The sequence below is a fragment of the Osmerus eperlanus genome, chromosome 6 (assembly GCF_963692335.1).
Source record: "Osmerus eperlanus chromosome 6, fOsmEpe2.1, whole genome shotgun sequence".
Classification (NCBI taxonomy): Eukaryota; Metazoa; Chordata; class Actinopteri; order Osmeriformes; family Osmeridae; genus Osmerus; species Osmerus eperlanus.
The window spans coordinates 3,447,436-3,472,868 of NC_085023.1; the positions used below are offsets into that span (position 1 = coordinate 3,447,436).

Consider the following 25,433-nt stretch of genomic DNA (forward strand, 5'->3'; position numbering starts at 1 on the left):
AAACACACACACACACTCTCTCTCTCTCTCTCTCTCTCTCTCTCTCTCCAGAGGGTCAGACCTGCTCTCAGCATGTATACTACTGTGAAGAGATGTGCTTACATACAGTCCAAAAGCCCAGCCCAGAGCAGAGGGGCAGAGCAGGGGGGCAGAGCAGGGGGGCAGAGCAGGGGGGCAGAGCAGGGGGGCAGAGGCAGGCCAGTCACTGGTGGACAGTTAGCGGTTGTGGGCTGGCAGGGCAAAGATGCCAGCTGGTGTTTGAGTGTGTGAGGGGGGAGGAGAGAGAGAGGAGTGTGTGAGGGGGGAGGAGAGAGAGAGGAGTGTGTGAGGGGGGAGGAGAGAGAGAGGAGTGTGTGAGGGGGGAGGAAGAGAGAGAGAGGAGTGTGTGAGGGGAGGAGACAGAGAGAGGAGTGTGTGAGGGGGGGAGGAGAGAGAGAGAGGAGTGTGTGAGGGGGGAGGAGAGAGAGAGGGTGTGTGAGGGGGGAGGAGAGAGAGGAGTGTGTGAGGGGGAGGAGACAGAGAGAAGAGTGTGTGAGGGGGGAGGAGAGAGAGAGAGGAGTGTGTGAGGGGGAGGAGAGAGAGAGGAGTGTGTGAGGGGGAGGAGAGGAGGAGGGGGGGAAAGAGGGAGAAGGAGAGACAGGCAGTGAAAGAGAGAGATACATTAGGAGAAGGAGTAAGAGAGGAGTGAGTGAGGTCATCAAACACCATGCTGTATCCATATGGTCAGCGTGGGATTTGACTTTACTGCTCATCCATTATTGATTAGCTGAATTTGGCCAATTATGGTTTGTAAAATACCGGGTGAAAAATACCAGCATGTGTGAAGTCAGTAGGTCAATAGAAACACACACACACACACATAAACTTAGTCAGACATAAACTAAGATGAATAGACACACACAGTCACACACACATACTCTGAGTTACACAAACAAACACCCATTGTTTTGTAGGAAGTTTAATATTGGCCAAACAACCAAATATTACCCTCTGTTTGAAGGAAAATACGTAAACTGAACCGTGTATTAACATAAAACAAATGATGCCTATACCAATGGAGTTACAGGTATTTGACTCTATGGTGTTAAATCAGAGTAAGAATGGTTACTCGGATGGTTTAAGTAAGGTTAAATGAAATAGATATTTCAATTAGAAGACAAACATGTCACAAATTGAAGGTTTAAAATGTTACCTATTCTACCTTGATTATTGTAAATCAGAGAGAAAGCAAGAGGTGAGGAAGGAGAGTAGGACAAGCCAGAGCTGAGGAGAAGATCTCAGGAGATCAAGAATCCACAGAACAATGCTTCACAATTACCTTTATACCCAAGAACAACCAATCAGACCACATCTTGACCCTTACTTATCAACATATGACTAGCAATGCAACAGTAAGTTACACAATGAGGTGTGAGTCCCATCAAGCAGAGACTCCGTCCAGCAACTTTAGCATGAGAGGAGGAGGCAGGGTGTCACCCAGCCTTACAGTTTCACACACACATCAGTCACACATCACAGTCACACACACGCACACAAACACGTCACAGTCACACACACATACAAACACACACACACAACACAGTCACACAGACAACACACACAACCACTCTCTCTCTCTCTCTCTCTCTCTGAGGGGAGGAGAGAGAGAGGAGTGTGTGAGGGGGGAGGGGAGAGAGAGAGGAGTGTGTGAGGGGGGAGGAGAGAGAGAGGAGTGTGTGAGGGGGGAGGAGAGAGAGAGGAGTGTGTGAGGGGGAGGAGAGAGAGAGGAGTGTGTGAGGGGGGAGGAGAGAGAGAGGAGTGTGTGAGGGGGGAGGAGAGAGAGAGGAGTGTGTGAGGGGGAGGAGAGAGAGAGGAGTGTGTGAGGGGGGAGGAGAGAGAGAGGAGTGTGTGAGGGGGAGGAGAGAGAGAGGAGTGTGTGAGGGGGAGGAGAGAGAGAGGAGTGTGTGAGGGGGGGAGGAGAGAGAGGAGTGTGTGAGGGGGAGGAGAGAGAGAGGAGTGTGTGAGGGGGGAGGAGAGAGAGAGGAGTGTGTGAGGGGGAGGAGAGGAGAGAGGAGTGTGTGAGGGGGGAGGAGACAGAGAGAGGAGTGTGTGAGGGGGGAGGAGAGAGAGAGGAGTGTGTGAGGGGGAGGAGAGAGAGAGGAGTGTGTGAGGGGGAGGAGAGAGAGAGGAGTGTGTGAGGGGGAGGAGAGAGAGAGGAGTGTGTGAGGGGGGAGGAGAGAGAGAGGAGTGTGTGAGGGGGAGGAGAGAGAGAGGAGTGTGTGAGGGGGAGGAGAGAGAGAGGAGTGTGTGAGGGGGGAGGAGAGAGAGAGGAGTGTGTGAGGGGGAGGAGAGAGAGAGGAGTGTGTGAGGGGGGAGGAGAGAGAGAGGAGTGTGTGAGGGGGGAGGAGAGAGAGAGGAGTGTGTGAGGGGGGAGGAGAGAGAGAGGAGTGTGTGAGGGGGGAGGAGAGAGAGAGGAGTGTGTGAGGGGGGAGGAGAGAGAGAGGAGTGTGTGAGTTGTTCTGAGTACAGGTGTTAGTACAGGTGTTCTGACTACAGGTGTTGTGTACAGGTGTTAGTACAGGTATTAGTACAGGTGTTAGTACAGGAGTTAATACAGTTATTCAGAGTACAGGTGTTAGTACAGGTATTAGTACAGGTGTTAGTACAGGAGTTAATACAGTTATTCAGAGTACAGGTGTTAGTACAGGTGTTCCTGTTCCTATGAAACAAACTTGAGATGGTTGTTGTTCCGGATCCCCCAGAGCGGAAACACGAGGCTGACGTCCCCCCAAACCTCCCGAATGCTTAACCTCCGTCTGCAGGGAAGAGGAGCTACCTCTCCTCAGAAGTGCTGCGTGGGTGGGAAGCAAACTTTGGGGCGGCGTCATTTGCGAAAGGAAGAGCAGGACTCGTAGGAGGAATACGTGCTGACTGCACAGATCAATCCCCCTTCTTAGGGCTACAGGAAATACAGCTCACAGTGCCCTTCATCCCCAACACCAGCGCACTGCACACAGTCAGCCCCTCTCTCTCTCACTCCCTGCCTTCAGACTGAAGCTGTTAGAAGACTTTGTGTAGTGTGGGACAAGGTGAAGCCACTGTCCCAGTGAGATGTGATCCCTTACTGGTGCTTCAGCCAGCCAGGGTCTGCCTGGGACTGACAGTGGATGGATAATGTGTGTGTGTGTGTGTGTGTGGGGGGGTGATCCTTGTACTGATGGATGAGGGGGGGGGGGAGTGTGCATGTGCGTGTGTGTGTGTGGGATGTGAGTGTGTGTGTGTGAACCTTGTACTGATGGAGGTGTCTGCCTCCTGACTGCTTCTCTTCCATGCTTCTCAGGGAGATGGGGCACTAGGACCCAGGGCATCTCGAGGGCCAAAGGTAGGTTCCCCCTACAGAGGGACTGAGCCATAGACTGTATATAAAGATGGAGTTTTTCCCAAAGATGGTCTCTGACATTTTAAGTAGTTCTTTTCACACTGAAGTTTGTACAAGTGCTCATTTTTTATGGTCAGTTTGTATTTATTTAGTTATTTGCCGATATAAAAATAGGGTGAGATGTCATAATTGAAAGCTGTGATTGACAGCTGCTCTGAGTAGTAGTAGTAGAAGTATTCACAGCGGACTGTGTGCTGCATTGCTAACTACCAGTTGCTAACATATTCAATGCATGTGCTATTCATAGACTGTGGGGTTAATCTAGCTAAACACAGTCTATGAGCTAAAGATAGATCATTTGGCTGTCCATCAAGTTGTTATTTATGTTTGATTTAAATTATAATGAAAATTACTTTACTTATATATTTTATTCATAGTGTTAAGATGTGTAAATTTCTAATAATGACTGTGTGGTTAGTTGTATTGACCTTATTTTGACAAGCCTTCAGGCCCAGTACAACCAGCGGGAGAGTCTGTGAGCTCTAACATCTGAGCAGCCAGGCTAAGAGCACAGGGGGTGTGTGCTCGCAATTGGGTCGGGCGAGTGCATGGGTGGGACCTCGATACCACGGCTCCACCACCCAATCACTACTGTGCAGACTCTGGCTCCAAGATGGCAGCACCCGTATCCGGGATATTTTGGCTTCATTTTAGTGCAATGGGAGACGTGACGTCCATCTTTATATACAGTCTGAACACACATCTGGAGTCACCGTCATCAGTTGTATTCTGCTGCATGTTGTCTCTACTCTACCTCTGACATGACTGTCCTCTCCCTCTCCCCTCTCACACTCACCCCTCATCTCCTCCCCTCCCCGTTCCCTCTCCCCTCCCACCTCACCCACATCTCCTCCCCTCCCCGTTCCCTCTCCCCTCCCACCTCACCCCACATCTCCTCCCCTCCCCGTTCCCTCTCCCCTCCCACCTCACCCCACATCTCCTCCCCTCCCCGTTCCCTCTCCCCTCTCACCTCACCCCTCATCTCCTCCCCTCCCCGTTCCCTCTCCCCTCTCACCTCACCCCTCATCTCCTCCCCTCCCCGTTCCCTCTCCCCTCCCACCTCCCCCCACATCTCCTCCCCTCCCCGTTCCCTCTCCCCCTCCCACCTCACCCCACATCTCCTCCCCTCCCCGTTCCCTCTCCCCTCCCACCTCACCCCACATCTCCTCCCCTCCCCGTTCCCTCTCCCCTCTCACCTCACCCCTCATCTCCTCCCCTCCCCGTTCCCTCTCCCCTCTCACCTCACCCCACATCTCCTCCCCTCCCCGTTCCCTCTCCCCTCTCACCTCACCCCACATCTCCTCCCCTCCCCGTTCCCTCTCCCCTCCCACCTCACCCCACATCTCCTCCCCTCCCCGTTCCCTCTCCCCTCCCACCTCACCCCTCATCTCCTCCCCTCCCCGTTCCCTCTCCCCTCTCACCTCACCCCTCATCTCCTCCCCTCCCCGTTCCCTCTCCCCTCTCACCTCACCCCTCATCTCCTCCCCTCCCCGTTCCCTCTCCCCTCCCACCTCACCCCACATCTCCTCCCCTCCCCGTTCCCTCTCCCCTCCCACCTCACCCCACATCTCCTCCCCTCCCCGTTCCCTCTCCCCTCCCACCTCACCCCACATCTCCTCCCCTCCCCGTTCCCTCTCCCCTCCCACCTCACCCCACATCTCCTCCCCTCCCCGTTCCCTCTCCCCTCCCACCTCACCCCACATCTCCTCCCCTCCCCGTTCCCTCTCCCCTCCCACCTCACCCCACATCTCCTCCCCTCCCCGTTCCCTCTCCCCTCCCACCTCACCCCACATCTCCTCCCCTCCCCGTTCCCTCTCCCCTCCCACCTCCAGGGGGAGCGGGGTGTCCCTGGAGTGCCCGGGGACCCAGGGGAGAAAGGGGAGCCTGGGTCTGGCCTTCCTGGATCATCGGTGAGTAGAGACGGCTGCCAGGCAACACTTCACAGTAAGGTTACCAGGCAACACTTCACAGTAAGGTTACCAGGCAACACTTCACAGTAAAGTTACCAGGCAACACTTCACAGTAAGGTTACCAGGCAACACTTCACAGTAAGGTTACCAGGCAACACTTCACAGTAAAGTTGCCAGGAAACACTTTACAATAAGGTTATCAGGCCACACTTTACAGTAAGGTTATCAGGCAACACTTTATAATAAGGTTACCAGGCAAGACTTTACAGTAAGGTTACAGTAAGAGAGGCTGCCAGGCATCACTTTACTGTACAGTTCCCAGGCAACATTTTACAGTATGGTTGAGAATTCATCAGATCCTCTTCCTCTCATGTCAGCATATGGATGAAACCAGGGAAAACAGTGGGCCAGTCAGTGAGGTACCCCATCATTTATCCCTAGAGTTACAGTACATCCACCACCATGTAACAATTCATACATCAGGTACAGTGTAGGAATTGTTATGGTAAATGGCAATTCAATGGTGTTAAAGGCAGGAAAGGCAAGTTTTGGAAACCTACCAATTTTAGCCAGAGTTTGAAAGGATTCAAACAAATATATCCCACCCCTCCCTTCGAAGTCACTCCTCTAAACGCATGAATGCGCTGCCTGACTACTGCCAGGAGGTAAGTAGACAGACAAACAAGTGGCCCATCCAATCATAGCATTTGGCCCGAATGCCATCCAATCATTAGTGCTGGTCTGACTTTAATGGTTGGTCCTGTTTTTTTACAGGCCTGCGATGCCCACAGATATTGGATTAATTAAATGTTACAGTAAAACCTTTAAATTAATTGTTTTCTATCAGGATGCAAAGTTTATTTGAGGAAATATGACAAAACGTGCTTCTCAACAACATGACCTACCCTGCCTTTAAGTGATAGCGGTATAGGTCATCATGAAAGGCCCAGCATGGGGGAGGGGTGGAAGCGGTAGTGGATGTAGTGCCCCTGAAAAACCTAAGATCTGTCGTACCAAGTCTTTAATTTTTTTTTACTGTATCGTGTACTGTTCATTACTGAACTGTAATCAAGTGACGTGTGTACCTACAGTGTTGTTGCTATGGGCCTTGCTGGTGGTTACACGGTGGTTCATGTAACAAAAACAGAATATGTTGGTGATTTCCATCCATCCTAAATGTGGAAAAAAGTGGTATTTTGAAGGTTGGCAGTTCCAACTGTTTTTCCTCAGCTCAAGGAAAGCGAGATTGTGGTTTTCAGCTGTCAGGTCAGGGGGTCTGGGGCAGGAGGTCAGAAAGAGTTCAAACTTCATTTGTTGTCTAGCTGCAAATAATGGTGGGGCGGAACTCTGGCAGAACAGAGAGAGAGAGAAAACAGAGTGGAGGTAAGAGGATGAACAGAATCTGAGAGCTGAGAGAGAGAGAGAGAGAGAGAGAGAGAGAGAGAGAGAGAGAGAGAGAGAGAGAGAGAGAGAGAGAGAGAGAGAGAGAGAAGTGAGCGGATGGGATGTGGAGAATCAGCAGCAGGGCTGCCAACTTTTCCAAAAACCTTGGCGTAGATTTGAATATATAGATGAGCTGTGCGCTGATTGGTTAGTTTTCAACGAGTGAAGCTGCGGAGCAAAAAAGCAAACAGCACTCACTGAAACATCGAAGGTGGAGACTTGAAATAAAAACGTGCAAATAAATCTATTGCAGGGCTGCCAACTTTTCCAAAAACCTTGGCGTGAGATTTGGTAGCAACCCACCCCCCCCCCCCCCCCCCCCGGGCGACCTTTCGCGAGCTTCACTCCCCCCCAGGCGAGTTTACACGGCTGTGTGCGAGTCAATGATGCTTCACTCCGTTAACCTGCGCCTCGTCCGTTACTGTTTACAACGTTAGCTTGGCTACTTGTTTGGCGTTGCCTTTTCAGCGTGAGATATACAATGAGAGCAGAGATATACGTGAGAGCGTGAGAAATGTTTGAAATGCGTGTGTCACACGGCGAAACCGTGAGAGTTGGCAGCTCTGCTATTGTGTCTACACAACACTGTTTTCAACCGATTGACTAGATATCATTTGAAATGATAACGTTAGTTGTTTCCACTTCTGTTGTCGAAGCAAACGGGATCGACTTAGGTGGATAACGTTACAGCAACCAAAATATATTGTGATTCAACACAGCTTCAGTTAACCACAGATCTTGCTGAAAAATAAAAATAACCTGATAAAGATCTGGACAAACATGCATCGTGAATTGTAGATTTACATGACAACACAGGTTATTTATTCGAATGAAACAGTCGGGAACATGAATTAACGCGTTAGCCCCATGATTTAGCCTAGTTTATTGGCAATGGGGCTAACGCGTTAATTCATGTTCCCGACTGTTTCATTCGAATAAATAACCTGTGTTGTCATGTAAATGACATGCGTTAGCAAGCTAAACTAGTTTACATGCCTACAGTCTAGGTGTTTTCGCTATCTAGCTGTTCTTGCATTCCTTGCAAATCAGCGTTAATAAAAAGCTGCTGAGCTAGAGTCTAGCTAACATTGACTCGACGGGCATGGCTGATGTTTGTCTATACCGTAGCGTAGAAGATCCCTGTGCAGTTCGACCCTCCTCGACGCATTTGCTCGAACCATTTCACCAAGGACGGTTTTGAAAACCTGGGACAATGTAAAGCAGGATTTGCTATGCTGTTTCTGAAAAGAGGTGTGTTCCGACCTTATGTTCATCACAACCACAAGCTGTAGTATGATTTTGTCGGTAACAGTTATTAGCAATGCTAACGTATCCACCTGCCTTGCTCCAGTTCTTTAAAATAGATAATCTAGACAGGCGTTAGCAATAGGCTAGACTTCTATTCGTTTTCTGGCTATTTTTTCGGAATCTTCCCTTCTAATGCCGATTACAACTAGTTTAGCTAGAGTCATTAAGGTATGTTGATGTGTTTTGAAATGTATTTAGCATTCTACCTATGCTAGATACAGGAGACGTTAGCATTGCTAATAGGCTAACTGTTAGCGACAAAATCATACAGCTTGCGTTTGTGATGAGCATACGGTTGGAACAGCACCTCTTTTCAGCAACAGCGGCTTAGCAAATCCTTCTTTAAATTGTCCAAGGTTTTCATTCAAAACTGTCTTTGGTGAAATGATTCAAGCAAATGAATAAATGAGTGTTGAACTTCACAGGGATCTTCTCATAGAAAAACATCAGCCATGCCCATCTGGTTCCTTGGGAAGATTATGAAAAGTGTCAGCATTTCCAGTACAGCCTGGAACACTGCATTTACGATATACTTTATAAACGTTTCAAACTTTCTCCTTTGTTGTTCTCAGACAGTAGCTATAAACTACTGTCTGAGATCCTGGCCCTCCTTTACCCACCGACATGTCGTTATTCAACTATGACAAGGTAAAATCGGTTTTGCAATCAATGACCCCTTTAAAGGAAGGGAACGCACAGAGGAAATTTTGGCTGTGGGCATGGGCAGAGATTAGGGTGACCAGACGTCCGGATTTTGTCCGGACAGTCTGGTTTTCCAGCCCTTTGTCCGGACCGCTGTTGCGTTTCCTCCTTTTTGCCCTTTTGTCCTCCTTTTTGACCCTTCCTGCCCACCGTCGCCATTTACCACTCGCGTAGGCTTTTGTGATGAGGTGGGGGAGTCAGATGGCTGAGCGGTGAGGGAGTCGGGCTAGTAATCAGAAGGTTGCCAGTTCGATTCCCAGCCGTGCCAAATGACGTTGTGTCCTTGGGCAAGGCACTTCACCCTACTTGCCTCAGGGGAATGTCCCTGTACTTACTGTAAGTCGCTCTGGATAAGAGCGTCTGCTAAATGACTAAATGTAAATGTAGGCTTTCAGATGCCAAAAAGAAAGACCTCCTTCAAACCTACGTAGAGTTCCAAACCCCACTTTACCACTAAGAGCAGCAAAGATCAATATCATGCCTTCTGTAAGCTGATATAGACGTGAGTAGTAGGTGGAATGGGGCTTTAGAGCGGCATACCGCTACAGAATGGCACAAGGATAATGCTAGTTCTGCCGGGCACTCTTCCTTAACATAATGTTTTGCTCCGAACACAACAGCGGATGATGAAACAACCGCTGCTGAGTTGACCAAATTATTTCATGCTGTGAAACATCAACTGAAAATCAGTGCACTTGTATTGAAGAATTGAATTTGTATTCAAATTACAAATGTTGACTTACTAAAATGACTAATGTTATTGTCTTAATTTCATATTAATGGCCCACACCCCCCCCAGTAAACACATTTTGGGGATTGTCCTGCTTTTTGGACCCAAGTGTCCTCCTGTTCAGGGTCATGCTTCTGGTCACCCTAGCAGAGATACATTCTAACATTACTCTGTAAAAACTCTTGTCCAGGACAAGCTACTTAAATCATGAAGCTGCTGAATGCTTGAAAACCAGGTGGGCAGGCCAGGTTCAGATATACGGATGGGCAAACACCCACATCGATACTGCCTGCATTCACAATCATCAGTACTGGGGGGGACAACTTGGCTGTCTATGAACATTGAGGGTTATGTGTTCCACTGTTCTGGCTGTGGCCCAGGCTCAGACGCTGGGTGGGTAGGAGGGCTATCTGCCTCCAGGGATGAGGCCTCTGGGCTGAAGAACACAGGTTCATAGAGCAGGTGAAAGATCACATTCTGTGTAGAGCCCAACTACAACCCTATCTGAGGTTTTCGTCACCAGAGACAGTTTGCTCTTTGTACAATAGGACTCGCTGGAAGCACTGGATTGATGGACTGAAGGATGTGAAAAACAAGGAGTTGATTTGACCGTGTGTGTGCATGTGTGTTTTCTACTGGGTGTGTGTGTGTTCTGCAGGGTGTGTGTGTTTGTTCTGCAGGGTATATGTTTTAACAAGATGTGTTATGTGTTCACAGGGGCCCATGGGACCACAGGGGAAGCCGGGGGTACAGGTAAAGACACACACACACTTACACACACCTGCTTACACACACACACCTATACACACACTTGCTCACACACACACCTATACACACACCTTTTTCACAAACACACGCATACACACATGCTCTCTCTCTCACACACACATACACACATAGATACTTACACATTCTTGTACAGAGAAATATAAGAAACCCAAGAAGAGACCATTGGACTCAGTTGATAAAGATGGAATATTCAGAGACGGCTTCTTCATGTGTTTCAACAAGACACTTACAGTCTGGGTCCTGAAATGGCATCATTACTGTCATGGAACTGCTTGGAATTTGTTTGTTCATGTGTTCATGTTTGTGTGTGTGTGTTCGTGCGTGTGTGTTTGTGTGTTTGTGCGTGTGTTCCAGGGGCCTGTAGGAACCCCTGGGCTACCTGGCCCTGCAGGAGTGCCTGGAAGAGAGGTGAGTGAGATCCCTCCCTTCTTCCTCCCTTCTTTCATTGCTCCTTCCTTCAATCCCTCCATCCTTCCATCAACCAATCACCCAATATCACCACCAGTGACGTCACCCAGTGACGGCTGGTGGTGATATTGGGTGGGTGGATTAAAAAAGTGGAGGCTAGGTATACATTGATCAACAGTTCACGCTGCAGCAAATGCAGAATTGCATCCGAGATACCAAGTTACAACAACAACAGAAAAGCTAATTCTTAGCTAGCTACACTTGCCATTACCGGTCCTGTCTTTCAAACCAACTTACACAAAACGTACGATGTTTTCGTTTTTCGTTTTGTGTAATTTAAACATTTGAGTATCCCAAGTTGCTTAACTTTAAAAAAAAATCAAAGAAAATTAAGAAAACAGATGAAGAAAATAATCCACATAATTCAAAATGTTGCTAATGCCAGCCATGTCAACGATCACATTCTCCACTGACTCTATTACCCACACCAGCCACTAGCACCTGACTCTACTGTCTATACGTCTGCTGTCATCGGACAAAGAGTCAACGGCCTGTGTGGGCTGAATGAATTTAGGCCAAACGGGCGACAAGTCAAAAGGGCGTGCCAGTCACTTGTCACTCACAAGTCCCCAGTCTTGTACAGTAGCACCCCCGGCTGTCATTGGTCAAATGTCAGTGGCCTGTGGGCTGAATACATTTAGCACAAACTAGCAGCAAATCAAGGGGGCGTGCCTCAAAACCACATCACACACACTATGAAGATGAATGGTAGCTGATGCGTTTGGGCTGGAAACAATAAGCCCATTTACATTTGTTTTCTTTTTTCGTGTGACTGCTCTTGGTGCCACCAACATTTTAAACAGTCTGTTGTAAGTTTTTTGAACAACGATTTTCTCAACTTTATTTTAAAAGGGTTCATCCCTGTTAGCCCATTCATGCCAGCCGCCCCTGCCTCAATGCTTCATTAATTCCTTCCACCCCTCCACCCTTCCATCACTCAATCCCTCCATCCCTCTCTCTTCCCATCACTCCATCCTCCTATTCCTCTCTCCTTCCATCCCTACGTCCACCCACCCACCTCTCCCTCCTTCCGGCTCCCAACCTCTTCTCTCCCTCCCTCCTTCCCTCCAACCCTCCCTCCATCCCTCCCTCCCTCCCTCCCTCCCTGTCACCCACACACACAGCATGGGAAGACGAACACAGAATCATCTGCAGATGAAAGAAACAAGCTTTTCTCTTTCTGACTTTGTGATTCTCTCCTCAGTATACTCAGCACGGTGCAGCAGCACAGTCACACTGGCTAAACACGACCCTCTTTAAGAGACGAGTGGCAGGGCTGCTCTGCTCTACTCTTGTCTACATTCTTCTTCTATGCTCTACTCTTCTCTGCTTTACTGTAATCTACTCGATTCTGTTATATTCTATACTACTTTGCTCTGCTATATTCTGCTCTGCTGTATTCTATTCTGCTCTACCCTGCTCAGTGCACCCAGCTGGGGGCGTCATGGTCTCTCTCTCTCCCTTTCTCTGGCAGGGTTCCCCTGGCCGTGCCGGACTCCCAGGCCCCCCTGGGGAACGGGTGAGTAACTATATACACCTTATATTATTATACTGTCCCACACTACACCCAAATACACTATAAAATGAATATACTGCACTACACTACACCTAAACACAGTAGGCCTATACATGATTATTATGTCCTACACTATACCCAGATGCAGTATACATTTTTATACTGTTCTACACTACACCCAAACATAATGTACATTATTGTACTATAATACGCTATACACAAACATAATAAACTATATGTTTTCACTGTACTACACTATACCCAAACATAGTATGTATTATTCCTCAGTACTATATTAAACCCACACAAAGTATTTTATACATTATAATACTATACTAATCCACACCCACACATACTGTAGTATAGAATACATTACTGCACTACACTCCACCCCAATTGTACCAACAGGCAAATGAAAGCCTTTATGGATTCAATCCCAAATGTTTGGGATTCTCTCTGGAACGACTTTGGGTCATAGCTGGAACCTTCTCAGCAGGTTGTTCTATTGCTATAAATAATTGTATTCAGTCCTAAGTATGGCTTGTAAGAGTTCACTATTGCCATGTACTGTGATCAGGGACTGAGATGCTGGTACAGTCATTCCAGTATCCAGCAGATGACTCATAAAGGTTCTTTGTCAGAGAAACCACAGAACTAAAGAGACGAATGGCTTAAGAGGGGTCATGAGGATCAGTACCACTGTTACATGTTTCTGAAAAGGTTTACTGGCATTTTAATGTATTTTTCTCTCTCTCTCTCTCTCATTTTCTCTCTTTTCTCGTTCTCGCTCGCTCTCTCTCGCTCGCTCTCTCTCTCGTTCTCTCTTGTTCTCTCTCTTTGTCTCTTTTTCTGTCTCTCTCTCTCTGTCTTTCTTCTTCAGACTGCCTTGCCAATCGTGGGAGATCTGAGTGTCCTGCTCAAGGTACTGCTCTGCCCTCCATCTCCCAGTCTAAATATTAAAGATGTTACAGTGTTAAAGCAGACATACAGAAGGCAGTCTTCGTCACACATTTCAAACACCCACTCTCAAACTGCAAATCCTCCTAATGGCTAGATGGAGTTTTAGCTTTTAGCTTACTCTATGCCTGTATACAATCTTTATGTGTGTGTGTGTGTGTGTGCGTGTGCGCGTGCGCGTGTGCGTGTGTATATGGTGTGCTTTAACACCAACATTTCTCTTTGGAATCAATAAAGTACTTACCTACCTCCTGCCTGCTGTCTGCTGTTGACAGTCCCAGAGTGCCCTCATCAGGTCATAGTGGGAACTGTCCACAGAGGCAACACTGGTCCTGTTCAGCCAGCCTTCTCACAACCATACTGTAAACACACACACAGACAGACACTCACTTACACACACACACACACACTACCTGCTCTGTGTTTGTAATTACTGTTGCGGCGTGATGAATGCCAGTCCCTTTTACACATGAAAGCCTTCCCGTCTCCAGCTCTGAATCAGTCTGGTTAGGAACTCAGCAGAGATGATGGCTCCCTGCTGTGAATGTGTGTAGGAGGGTGTGTGCTTGCGTGGCTATGTGTTTGTGAGTGTGTGTGTCTGTTTGTGTGTGTGTCTGTTTGTGTGTGTATGTGTGTGAGCATGTGACAGACCATTGATAGATATCATTGATCCTCCTGCTGCCGTGGTTCTGCAGAGAGAAGAAAGGGAGGACGAGCAGCGCAAATAAAGGACAGGAAAAGATGGGTGTTCAGCGCTTGATTCTGCCTCGCTGCTGCCTGGCCTCGCTGCTGCCTGGCCTCGCTGCTGGGGGCTGGGCATGTGAGGATGAAGGGAGAAACAGAGCGTCAGGGAGGTGGAGAGCATCGAGATGGGGGTCACATCCCCTCACTGCTGGGCGCAGAGTTGTTTGATGGGAATCTGCTTAAACGGAGGATTTGAAGCATGACAGTCAGAGAGAGGGAGAGAGAGAAGAGAAAGGGAAGGAGCGCGGGAGACGGGAGAGATCATTTTTATTCCTACACAGAAACATCCTCCTCTCTTCCACTGTTAAACAGCTCACGTTTCCAGCTCCCTAGCTGCTGTAAGACAGCTCCACATCCGGCAGGCTTCACAGTTTCTCGCTCTGGGTGCCTGGGTGGGCAGACCGCCTACGTTAGACATGGCTGCTTTCTCCTCTAATGGATGCTGTGTGCCTGGTCCTCAGGAAGCTGTGTCAGAGCCACACCAGGGCACTGTGTGCCTGGTCCTCAGGAAGCTGTGTCAGAGCCACACCAGGGCACTGTGTGCCTGGTCCTCAGGAAGCTGTGTCAGAGCCACACCAGGGCACTGTGTGCCTGGTCCTCAGGAAGCTGTGTCAGAGCCACACCAGGGCACTGTGTGCCTGGTCCTCAGGAAGCTGTGTCAGAGCCACACCAGGGCACTGTGTGCCTGGTCCTCAGGAAGCTGTGTCAGAGCCACACCAGGGCACTGTGTGCCTGGTCCTCAGGAAGCTGTGTCAGAGTCACACCAGGGTGCACAACTGGAGAGGCTCAGCCCAACACTCTCCTGGCTTGTTTTTAGTTTTTGAAAGGCTCTTTATTTTGGGATAGAAACATGTTTTTTTCGCTGAGAGGTTTATGGAAAGAGGTTTGAGTGAACATTTGGGAGACGATGTGTTTATCTGTTGTGTCCTTAAGCTACAGGGTCACTTAGTTCGTTTTTTTTCATTCATCGTTTCCGTCACATAAAGTTCAGTTGAAGACTGTCACCTCACTTTACTTGAGCTAAATTACTACATACTTCAGTTAGTCTGTGCTTGAGTTTGTTTTGTACTGGAGAAAATTAGTTTTTGAGTTAGTGAGTGTGTGCGTGTGTGTACTTCAGTAACTGTCGCAGTCAGTGAGCGAATGTATGTTTGTGTACTTCAATCAATTGTGTGTTCAAACTGTGTAAATCAGTGAGATTAGACGCACGCACTCTGCTGACTCGTACACACACACACACACACACACACACAACTGCACAGGGAAGTATAATGACACACACAGTGTAATGAGAATACTTGTACCTGTGCTATGCTGTCACCACTTACACCTGCTGCCCTGTCTGTTCATGTGCGTGTGTGTGTGTGTGTACCTGGCAGAATGCCTGCGGCGCGTGCCAGACGCGGTCCCCAGGCCTGCCGGGGCTGAAGGGGGACAAGGGCGGCATGGGGGCCCCGGGACCTGAGGGCCTCCTGGGGGAGAAGGTAGGATGCGGCGCACGCCACCAACAATTCAGTTCAGAGCACACGTCGCTGCTCACCTGGAAACCATGTGGTTGATTTTGCTTGTGTGTGTGGGGGGGGGGGGGGGGTTTGTTTTACAATTATTGTGGGGACCAGAGGTTTTAGGATCAGGGTTAGAAACATGTTTAGGGTTAGGAAAATACTATTTTTAATGAGACTGAATGAGATGTCACAAGATTAGTAAAACAAATGTGTGTGTGTGTGAGAATTCTATCTCTGTATTGTGTTTTTGAGTGTATTTTGTGTGTGTGTGTGTGGTGTGTGTGTGGTGTGTGTCCATGTTGAACAGGGGGATCCAGGTGTGCGGGGTCCTGTTGGACATCCTGGCAAAGAGGGACCCAAGGTACAGTAATCTATAATCCCAATGTACAGTAGTTTATCATTTCAGTATCCAAAAATCTATAATCCCATCATACGGTAGTCTACACTCAGTATACAATATTCTATAATACCAGTACAAGGTAGCGCATAATCCCAGTAAACATTAGTCTATACTCCCATAATGGAATAGTGTATAATCCCAGTATACAGTAGTAAAAACTCTCATCATATCCTCTCCTCTAGGTTAGCAACAGCCTGCATCCAACACCCCATCTACTGCATCAAACATCTATGATAGAAATACACTCAGTAGAAAGATGTTCATGTTCAGTAGAACAATGTTCATGTTCAGTAGAAAGATGTTCATGTTCAGTAGAACAATGTTCATGTTCAGTAGAAAGATGTTCATGTTCAGTAGAAAGATGTTCATGTTCAGTAGAACAATGTTCATGTTCAGTAGAAAGATGTTCATGTTCAGTAGAACAATGTTCATGTTCAGTAGAAGAAAGTTCATGTTCAGTAGAACAATGTTCATGTTCAGTAGAAAGATGTTCATGTTCAGTAGAACAATGTTCATGTTCAGTAGAAGAAAGTTCATGTTCAGTAGAACAATGTTCATGTTCAGTAGAAAGATGTTCATGTTCAGTAGAAAGATGTTCATGTTCTGTAGAAAGATGTTCATGTTCAGTAGAACAATGTTCATGTTCAGTAGAAAGATGTTCATGTTCTGTAGAAAGACGTTTACATTCAGTAGAAGAAAGTTCATGTTCAGTAGAACAATGTTCATGTTCAGTAGAACGATGTTTAAATACAGTAGAAATATGTTTACACTCAGTAGAGATGTGTACACTCAGTGGAAAGATGTTTACATCCAGTAGAAAGATGTTTATATTCAATAGAAAGATGTTTATATTCAATAGAAAGAAAGAGTGGGAAAATGCTGGTGCATCATTCGTACGACCTCTACATCTCAGCAGCGAGAAATCATTTTATAAAAGAATGCGCTTGTGTTCCCAACCCCGTCACCCCGATGGTTCCCAACCCCGTCACCCCGATGGTTCCCAACCCCGTCACCCCGATGGTTCCCAACCCCGTCACCCCGATGGTTCCCGTCTGAGTGCAGCTCCTGGGGGATGAGGGGGGGGTTGCCATGGAGGCAAGGTTGTGTGTATGCAGAGTTGACAGGACTGGTACTGGACATGGCAGTTTGCCCCCAGAGTGAGAGGAGAAAGGTGGTGAGAGGTTGGCTGTGTGTGTGTGTGTGTGTGCGTGTGCGTGTGCGTGTGTGTGAGAATGGATGAATGAGAGGCAAAATTATGAAGCACTTTGAGTGCCTCTGAGTTAGAAAAGAGATTTCTAAATGCAGTCTGTTTACCGTCACAAGTCTTCTACTCAGCAGGTCTACAGAACAGCAGGGGCAGATTTTAAACTCCCATTTAATATGGGAACATTATTTGCAGCGTTTGTCGAAAGGAGCTGGTAAACAGCCTGGACCCTGGTGTGCAGGGTGTTATTCCTACTATGCAGCCAAACTGGTCAATTCAGCTTCAAACACACCATGTTCATCACAACCTAGCAGCCTCTTAAAGGAGAAAAGGAAAAATGATGGACAATTTTATGAAAGATGAATGAATGAACATGAATTCTATCATGTTAACCGACATCAGTTCCCATATCGTGTGTCACAGACAGAGCGAGACATGCTGTTATGCTGGTACAGGATCTCTGACTTTTTAAACATGCACTTGCTTGTATTGTACAGACTACAGGTTTAGGTGGGTATTGTCTATAGGTTGTGGAGCATGCAAGCTGTGGACCTACATGTCTGTTTGTTAGTAACGCATGACGCTCCAAAATGACGTGTGGTTTCGTTTTGCAGGGGGTGAAAGGAGAGAGAGGATTCTCTGGACCAATTGGAGACAAGGGAGATGAGGTGGGTGGAGTCACACCAAGCATACATATTGAAATGTTTATTGACAGTGTATACATACATGTGTATGTGTTTGATGTTAACACTGTCATCCCAGTCATAGTATGGTATCAGTAGTGACTTTAACAATCCTTGCTTATTCTGGTCTGTTCCAGGGCTCTCCGGGCGTTCCAGGGTTACCAGGAGCAACCGGTCGTCAAGGCTCAATCGTAAGACAACCTTCCTCATAGATGTCCATTCTTTGATGACGTTGACCTTGACCCTGACCCCAAACCTTGACCCCAACCCTTGACCTTTCCAAGAGTCTGGAAAGATTCTCAGTTAAAAGAATATTCTCATTCCTTCACATAATAATGTACGAGGTATTCATTTAGCAGGCCCTAAATCCAGAGTAACATACAGAGGGGGCATTTGAACCTGAAACCTTGTGATCTGAAGTCCAATTCTCAAACCACTGAGCTATACCTCTCAACTTCATTGTGGCTTTATTTGGTATCTGCATCTTATCGGTATCTGTGCCTGGCAGATATTCTGGTCGTAGTTCACTTCTGTTGTGTTCTGGTTGCAGGGCCTTATGGGTAGGCCAGGTCCCCAGGGCCAATCAGGACCTAAAGGAGACACGGTGAGTTTATAAAGTTTTCATGAACACGGCTGTGTATTTGAGTGAGTTTGTGTGTGTGTTTGCATGTGTGTGTGTTGTGTGTTTGTGTGTTGTGTGTTTGTGTGTGTGTTTGTGTGTGTGTACTATACATAGAATAATGTAAATACAGGATGTTGTGTCTTATTTATCATATTGTTTTTGTCACAGCACCTCCACATGCCACAGGCTGATAAAACTGTGCGTGTGTGTGTGTGTGTGTATGTGTGTGCGTGCGTGCGTGCGTGCGCGTGTGTGTGTGCGTGCGTGTGTGCGTGTGTGTGTGTGTGTGCGTGTGTGCCACAGGCTCTGAAACTGGAGGATGAAAACAATGGCTCATTTATTTTATTTTATTTATAGTCACTACAGCACCATAAATAATACAGTTGTGCATTCAGCTCTTGTTTGTGTGTTGAAAAGCATGAGAAAGGCTCCTTTCTCGCCGGTGCCTGGAGAGAACAGCCAGCTCTCAGAAACCAGCAGTTAGACAGGATTTCATATCAAATGATATCCATTTAAAATTGTGCATTAACAGTGGTGGATGAATGGGCTTGCAAGTTGAAAAGCTTGGAAGGGTTTGGTTTAGTGTTTCGAAAAATGTCTAACTAACGTGGGTATGTGTGTGCGTGTGTGTGTGTGTGTGTGTGTGTGTGTGTGTGTGCGTGCGTGTGCGTTTGTGTGTGCGTGCGTGCGTGTGTGTTTGTGTGTGCGTGTTTGTGTGTGTGTGTGTGGTCCCAGGGGAGTGAAGGACCCCCAGGCAGCCCTGGTCTCCCAGGCCCTCCGGTGAGTTTTCTACTAGACACTGACTCTGTTTCCCACTCGGATCCTGCCTCTGTCTTTCTCTCTCTCTGCCTCTATCTGTGCTTCTGCCCCTGTCCCTCACTCTGTCTCTTAGTCCGACTCCCATCCTGCCTCTGTCTCTCACTCAAGCCTTGCCTCTGTCTCTCACTCTAGCCCTGCCTCTGTCTCTCACTCTAGCCTTGCCTCTGTCTCTCACTCTAGCCCTGCCTCTGTCTCTCACTCTAGCCCTGCCTCTGTCTCTCTCACTCTAGCCCTGCCTCTGTTTGTGTCTCTCTCACTCTAGCCCTGTCTCTGTCTGTGTCTCTCTCACTCTAGCCCTGCCTCTGTCTGTGTCTCTCTCACTCTAGCCCTGCCTCTGTCTGTGTCTCTCTCACTCTAGCCCTGCCTCTGTCTCTCACTCTAGCCCTGCCTCTGTCTTTCATTCTAGCCCTGCCTCTGCCTCTGGCTGTGTCTCTCTCACTCTAGCCCTGCCTCTGTCTCTCTAACTCTATCCCTGCCTCTGTCTATGGTCTCTCTCACTCTAGCCCTGCGTCTGTCTCTCTCACTCTAGCCCTGCCTCTGCCTCTGTCTGTGTCTCTCTCACTCTAGCCCTGCCTCTGCCTCTGTCTCTCACTCTAGCCCTGCCTCTGCCTCTGGCTGTGTCTCTCTCACTCTAGCCCTGCCTCTGTCTCTCTAACTCTAGCCCTGCCTCTGTCTATGGTCTCTCTCACTCTAGCCCTGCGTCTGTCTCTCTCACTCTAGCCCTGCCTCTGCCTCTGTCTCTCTCACTCTAGTCCTGCCTCTGTCTCTCTAACTCTAGCCCTGCCTCTGTCTATGGTCTCTCTCACTCTAGCCCTGCGTCTGTCTCTCTAACTCTAGCCCTGCCTCTGTCTATGGTCTCTCTCACTCTAGCCCTGCCTCGGTCTCTGCCTCTCTCAATCTAGCCCTGCCTCTGTCTGTGTCTCTCTCACTCTAGCCCTGCCTCTGTCTCTCTAACTCTAGCCCTGCCTCCGTCTCTGTAAATCTAGCCCTGCCTCTGTCTCTCTAACTCTAGCCCTGCCTCTGTCTCTCTAACTCTAGCCCTGCCTCTGTCTCTCTCACTCTAGCCCTGCCTCTGTCTCTCTAACTCTAGCCCTGCCTCTGTCTCTCTCACTGTAGCCCTGCCTCTGTCTGACAGACTTTGACTCAAACTCTTACCTCTGTCTCTTACCATCCATGTCATTGTCTCTTCTCCCTCTGTGTGACTCTCCCTGCCCACTCTCTCCCTGTGACTCACGCTGTTGTCGTCAGACAGTGACTCACAGCCCTGGTCTGACCTCCTCCGGGAACACAGCTAGTCCCTCGCGCTCCTGCACCCTGCTGGGAAGCTCTCTCCCTCTGGGTGACAAGGTCTCTTTTTCGTGGTAATACCAAGACATCCTGAGACCTGGGGAAGGAAGTCTTTAACACAACAACAAAACAAAAGTATTTGGGTTTTGGCTAAGAAAAACATTTTAAGGAAAATAAATGTCTCACTTGGACAAAAGATAGAAATACAAGGGGCAGTATGGTTGCAAAGTTATGATCCCAACCAATGTCTCCCGTAGTAGAACTAAATAACTAGCTGGATGTCAGTAGGATGGAGAAACTATATTTAGATATTCATCATTTTGTTTGAGATCAGGCTGACATGGAAAACATCAAAACACACGATGCTGACGTTCGCTGATGCGCTCTTATTTAAATCTTTTCTGCACATAAGCCCACCTGTAGATATCAGCCCACCTGTAGATATCAGCTCACCTGTAGAAATCCGCTCCTGTAGCTATCAGATCACCTCTAGCTATCAGCTCCTCTAGATATCAGCACCTCTAGATATCAGCTCCTCTAGATATCAGCTTATTTAGATATCATGTACTCTAGATGTCAGCTTCTCTAGATATCATCTCCTCTAGATATCAGCTCCTCAAGATATCAGCATATTTAGATATCATCTCCTCTAGATATCAGCTCCTCTAGATATCAGCACCTCTAGATATCAGCTCCTCTAGATATCATCTTATTTAGATATCATGTCCTCTAGATATCAGCTTCTCTAGATATCATCTCCTCTAGATATCAGCTCCTCAAGATATCAGCTTATTTAGATATCAGCTTCTCTAGATATCAGCTCCTCTAGATATCAGCTTCTCTAGATATCAGCTTCTCTATATATCAGCTCCTCTAGATATCAGCTCCTCTAGATATCATCTCCTCTAGATATCAGCTTCTCTAGATATCAGCTCCTCTAGATATCAGCTCCTCTAGATATCAGCTCCTCTCGATATCAGATCACCTGTAGATATCAGCTCTAGATATCCGATCACCTGTAGATATCAGCTCCTCTAGATATCAGATTACCTGTAGATATCAGATCCTCTAGATATCAGATCACCTGTATATATACAGTATATGGTATAAATAAATTGATATGGTGAAGATGAGGTCCCCACACACCAACACACACTTGCACACACACATATTATCGAAAGCAACAGACCAATAGTGCGCACAGAAAGTACAGCAGAAGATCATGGTTCAGATGTTCACATTTCTACAGTTTTTCCATGGGCAGAGTCAAGGAACAGTCTGTGCAAAAAGGACTACAGGGGGGGGCAGAGGAGTGGGGGGCGGGGCGAGGAGTGGGGGGGGCCGAGGAGTGGGGGGGGCCGAGGAGTGGGGGGGCCGAGGAGTGGGGGGGCAGAGGAGTGGGGGGGGCAGAGGAGTGGGGGGGGCCGAGGAGTGGGGGGGGCAGAGGACATTTAGTCATTTAGCAGACGCTCTTATCCAGAGCAGAGGAGTGGGGGGGCAGAGGAGTGGGGGGGCAGAGGAGTGGGGGGGGGGCAGAGGAGTGGGGGGGGCCGAGGAGTGGGGGGGCAGAGGAGTGGGGGGGGCCGAGGAGTGGGGGGGCAGAGGAGTGGGGGTGGCAGAGGAGTGGGGGGGGCAGAGGAGTGGGGGTGGCAGAGGAGTGGGGGGGGCAGAGGAGTGGGGGGGCAGAGGAGTGGGGGGGGGCAGAGGAGTGTGGGGGGGCAGAGGAGTGAGGGGGGCCGAGGAGTGGGGGGGGCCGAGGAGTGGGGGGGCCGAGGAGTGGGGGGGCAGAGGAGTGGGGGGGGCAGAGGAGTGGGGGGGCAGAGGAGTGGGGGGGGCCGAGGAGTGGGGGGGCAGAGGAGTGGGGGGGGTCAGAGGGTCATACCCATATACTCACCTCTCAATTAGAACTTGGACCCATTTATTACAATGAAACCCCCTCACACACACACAGGCAAACACACATACACAGGCACACACACACAGACATACACAGGCAAATAAGCCTTAAATCAGCTAGATCTCAGTGTTTCGTTCACCCCTGCCTCTGCCTCTCTGAATCAATGTTATTGATAGTGTATTAGCTTTAGAGACTAACTTACCGAACAAGAATCACCATTATCTTCCTTTATCTGGCTTTTGCTCTTTTTTGCTGACTCATTTCTCTATCTTCTTCTGTCTTTTCATCTCTCACATCCCACACCATCCCTCTTTACATGACCAGGCACCTGCAGTGGCAGAGATTTCTCCATGCAGCTTTAAGGGCCTGCCAGTATGATACATTTACATTTACATTTAGTCATTTAGCAGACGCTCTTATCCAGAGCGACTTACAGTAAGTAAGTCAGTAATGATACTGTTGCATAAAGACCGGTGGCCACACAGCCTGGCAGAAAGACTGGTCTCTCTTACACACACACACACAGTATATACACACACAAGCATATAAACGCACAAACATAATACACACACAAAAATATACACACACACCAATATCAAGTTTGTATTTCATAGCTCGTTTCACAAGCACTGTCACAAAGAAGCCCAAAGATGTTAACAGTGAGACCATCTAAACCTCACTGTCTCTGTCCATCTCTCCAGGGTGTTCCTTATGTGGAGGGCAATGGGATGAGCAGCCTGTACAAGCTGCAGGTAAGGTCTTCCACCACAACATCACCACATCACCTCCACATCACCACCACATCACCTCCACATCACCTCCACACCACCATCACATCACCTCCACATCACCACCACACCACCATCACATCACCTCCACATCACCTCCACACCACCACCACATCACCTCCACATCACCTCCACATCACCTCCACACCACCATCACATCACCTCCACATCACCACCACACCACCATCACATCACCTCCACATCACCACATCACCTCCACATCACCACATCACCTCCACACCACCACATCACCTCCACACCACCATCACATCACCTCCACATCACCACATCACCTCCACATCACCACATCACCTCCACATCACCACATCACCTCCACACCACCATCACATCACCTCCACATCACCACATCACCTCCACATCACCACATCACCTCCACATCACCACCACATCAACTCCACACCACCACATCACCTCCACACCACCATCACATCATCACCTCCACATCACCACCACATCAACTCCACACCACCACATCACCTCCACACCACCATCACATCATCACCTCCACATCACCACCACATCAACTCCACACCACCACATCACCTCCACATCACCACCACATCAACTCCACACCATCACATCACCTCCACATCACCACCACATCAACTCCACACCACCACATCACCTCCACACCACCATCACATCACCTCCACATCACCTCCACATCACCACATCACCTCCACACCACCACCACCACATCATCACCTCCACATCACCTCCACATCACCACATCACCTTGGGGGTACAAGGTTGTCCTACTAGAGCCAGCAGTGTTTAACTGTATAAGGTTGTCCTACTAGAGGCAGCAATGTTTAACTGCACAAGGTTGTCTTACTAAAGGCAGCAGCCTTCTCTCTTGTGCACCTGTCAGGACTAGGGTTAGGGTTGTGTTAGGGTTGGGTTGATGACTGTCTTATCTTCACAGAGTGGAGGAGCCAGTCTAGGCCCCCCTGGACCCCCTGGAGCCCCAGTAAGTCTCAGCTCTGTTCATATCTCTACTGCTCAGTACTAAAACACTACTGCTACTACTAACACTGGTACTATTACTGACACACTACTGCTACTACTAACACTGGTACTATTACTGACACACTACTGCTACTACTAACACTGGTACTATTACTGACACACTACTGCTACTACTAACACTGGTACTATTACTGACGCAGTATTACTGACACACTACTGCTACTACTAACACTGGTACTATTACTGTAACACTATTTCTAATACTACTAGTACTAGTACTGTCACACCCCTACTAACACTGGTACTGCTCCTACCATACAACTATGTGCAACTGTGCAGTCAGACAGTCAGAGGTAAGCCTAGTGACCAAGCAGCCTGGAGTGAAGAGGAGAGAATGCTGACTCTCACACGGGAGGCAGTGTCAGACAGGGACCCATTTCCATGCAAGGAGGCCTGGGAGAGCTGGCTCCTTGTGCTGCAGTCTGCTTCTTTCAGCGGTTTAGAGTGATTGGGTTCCTGCTTATCAGCTCTGCATACAGCTTCTCCCTTATCGAACAGTGTGGTGTTCGGCCACCAGGAGCAGTCTCCACAGGCCTGGAGTAGCCTCACTGCTGAGTACTACTGAAGAAACACTTATCAACAGCTGAAAGGGAGAGAGAGGGAGGGAGAGGAGGAAGAGAGAGGGAGAGATAGGGAGAGAGAGAGAGGGAGAGAGAGGGAGGCAGAGAGAGGGAGAGAGAGAGGGAGGGAGAGGAGAAAGAGATAGGGAGGGGGAGAGGAGGAAGAGATAGGGAGGGGGAGAGAGGGAGGGAGAGAGAGGGAGAGAGAGACAGAGGTAGGTAGGGAGGGAAGGAGGGAGGGAGGGTAGGTGGGAAGGAGGGAGGGAAGAGAGGCAGAGGAGAGAGGAGTGGTAGAGGAGGGGAGGTAGAGGAGAAGAAGAGGGGAGGGGAGCGGTAAAGGAGGGGAGGGGACAGGGGGAGGAGGAGAAGGAAGGGAGGGGAAAGTAGGGGGGAGGAAGAGAACATGGGAGAAAGAGTCGGAGAAGCCATAACAACAATACAACAATGGAAATAACGTGATTCCAATGTCAAGAGAGTTGAAAAAACACTATTCTTGTACAACTAACTACATGCGACTACCGTGAACATTAAAAGTAATTTGTTTCAAACTTAAGAACAAAATTAGGAGCATATCCAGTCATTTCAGTTGGAAATCTGTTTAAAGTGGCTTGTGTGGAACAAAGTGTTTGGAGT

The 25,433-nt window shown here is 48.4% G+C and overlaps 1 protein-coding gene across 1 annotated transcript in view; it reads left to right on the forward strand.

Annotated features, from left to right (window-relative positions):
• Positions 1-25,433, forward strand: part of LOC134022728 (collagen alpha-1(XIX) chain) — a 74,420-nt gene that overhangs the window by 44,124 nt on the left and 4,863 nt on the right. The window contains exons 14-27 of the mRNA XM_062464479.1: positions 3,320-3,361; positions 5,251-5,328; positions 10,229-10,264; positions 10,655-10,708; positions 12,243-12,287; positions 13,165-13,206; positions 15,365-15,469; positions 15,798-15,851; positions 17,709-17,762; positions 17,915-17,968; positions 18,328-18,381; positions 19,135-19,179; positions 23,104-23,154; positions 24,137-24,181. Of these exons, the coding sequence (XP_062320463.1) occupies positions 3,320-3,361; positions 5,251-5,328; positions 10,229-10,264; positions 10,655-10,708; positions 12,243-12,287; positions 13,165-13,206; positions 15,365-15,469; positions 15,798-15,851; positions 17,709-17,762; positions 17,915-17,968; positions 18,328-18,381; positions 19,135-19,179; positions 23,104-23,154; positions 24,137-24,181 (759 nt within the window). The remainder of the gene's footprint in view (positions 1-3,319; positions 3,362-5,250; positions 5,329-10,228; positions 10,265-10,654; positions 10,709-12,242; positions 12,288-13,164; positions 13,207-15,364; positions 15,470-15,797; positions 15,852-17,708; positions 17,763-17,914; positions 17,969-18,327; positions 18,382-19,134; positions 19,180-23,103; positions 23,155-24,136; positions 24,182-25,433) is intronic.